The 1,413-nt window shown below is 39.3% G+C and overlaps 1 protein-coding gene across 1 annotated transcript in view; it reads right to left on the bottom strand.

Moving 5' to 3' along the window:
- LOC107567811 (synaptotagmin-9-like) overlaps positions 1 to 1,413 on the bottom strand; it is a 29,114-nt gene that overhangs the window by 18,226 nt on the left and 9,475 nt on the right. Inside the window, exon 2 of the mRNA XM_016253578.1 lies at positions 507 to 957. Coding sequence (XP_016109064.1) covers positions 507 to 957 — 451 coding nt within the window. The remainder of the gene's footprint in view (positions 1 to 506; positions 958 to 1,413) is intronic.

Here is a 1,413-nt window from a genome sequence, read left to right as displayed (position 1 = left end):
AACTACTGACATTTTGCCAACTGTGTGTTGATTGTTAGCTGATTTAGTTAGTTGATTGTGAAATTGGTTTTATAATGTGTCATTTTACCAAAGTAAAAGGGATTATCCCTTTAACTACCCCTTTAATTTGTTTACAAGATGGCAAAAGCAATATTATACAATACAAAAAATGTTTAGGAACTAGTTACAATTTTGTAATATTAAAAATTAGAAAAATTATTCTTTTTTTAAGTAACAGCTATAGGCTGTTTCAAAAGAATGTATATATTCCTTATCCAGAAAATTTCTTGACATTTTATGCTGTAATTTTAATAAAAGCCTACGGCCTTAAAATTGTCCAACTTTAAAATGAAAACTGTATCTTTATGAGGTCAGTGTCATCTACTGTAGAGACATTTAGTGATAAACTCTGATTGGACACCAAATTGACCTCTCAGCCAGTCCTATTTTTGAAAGACTGACGTTTCAACAGAATCCATTAAAGTAATTATAGAAGGTTAACTTACCTGACACAGGTCGAGGAGGGATCTGTGATTTGCCTCTGCATGCGTGTGTTGCCATGAATACCATTCTCTTGAGTCTTAGACTCAACCTCCAATGGAATATCAGGTGATGTGTGGCTTATTTTGAGGGCTGCCTCAGGCACTGGCACTGCAGGAGGAGATCCAGGAACTGCTGGAGAGACCGGAGTGGGCGGCACCGTAGTCTCTTTTACAACTGAACTTCTGGCATTATTCCGGCGGTCGAGGGTGGCGTCCACCTCGGTATAAATGGACTGGGGTTGAAGGGGTGGAGGAGGAGGATGAGGGGGGTCTGGATGTCCCTCCTTGGTGCCTGGAGAGGGGCCTCGCTCGCGCCATGGAATCCAGCACAATTTCCATGAAACGAAGAGAGAGACGCCAAACAGGGCCAAGCCACAAGCGGTCACCACCAATGACAGCAGGCTAATGGATATATCTAAGAAGAAAGGATTAAGTGCATACGAACAGAGGGTGAGACTAAAATGTAGGCTACATAAGTACAGAAGTTCATTTCACATGAAAGTTCTCTGGACCACAATATACGGGATCCTTAAACTGCCGGTGGGAGCACAAGCTGTTCAGGTCCAAATAGGACTATTTTAATCAGTTCTGTACACACTGTTCAGACTGAATGAAAATGTGGCTGTCACTACCAACCTTTTTCAAGAATATAAGAAATATCAAGAAACTTATAAATAAGTTTGTGTGTATACAATTGAACAGGCATATTTCACTGCAGTGTCTAAGTGGCAAATTGCATCAAAAATGTAACAATGCCTTGGAAGTAATCAATATACAGTATAATATATATTATGTCTGGAGTGTTTCAATATTTTAGCAAATAAACAATGGAAATAATATCACACAGCACGTACACACTGTTGGTGTTGCA

This window comes from Sinocyclocheilus grahami, unplaced genomic scaffold, assembly GCF_001515645.1.
Source record: "Sinocyclocheilus grahami isolate Dianchi unplaced genomic scaffold, SAMN03320097.WGS_v1.1 scaffold1190.1, whole genome shotgun sequence".
In the NCBI taxonomy this organism is placed as follows: Eukaryota; Metazoa; Chordata; class Actinopteri; order Cypriniformes; family Cyprinidae; genus Sinocyclocheilus; species Sinocyclocheilus grahami.
This window is presented reverse-complemented; position numbering and strand designations above follow the sequence as displayed.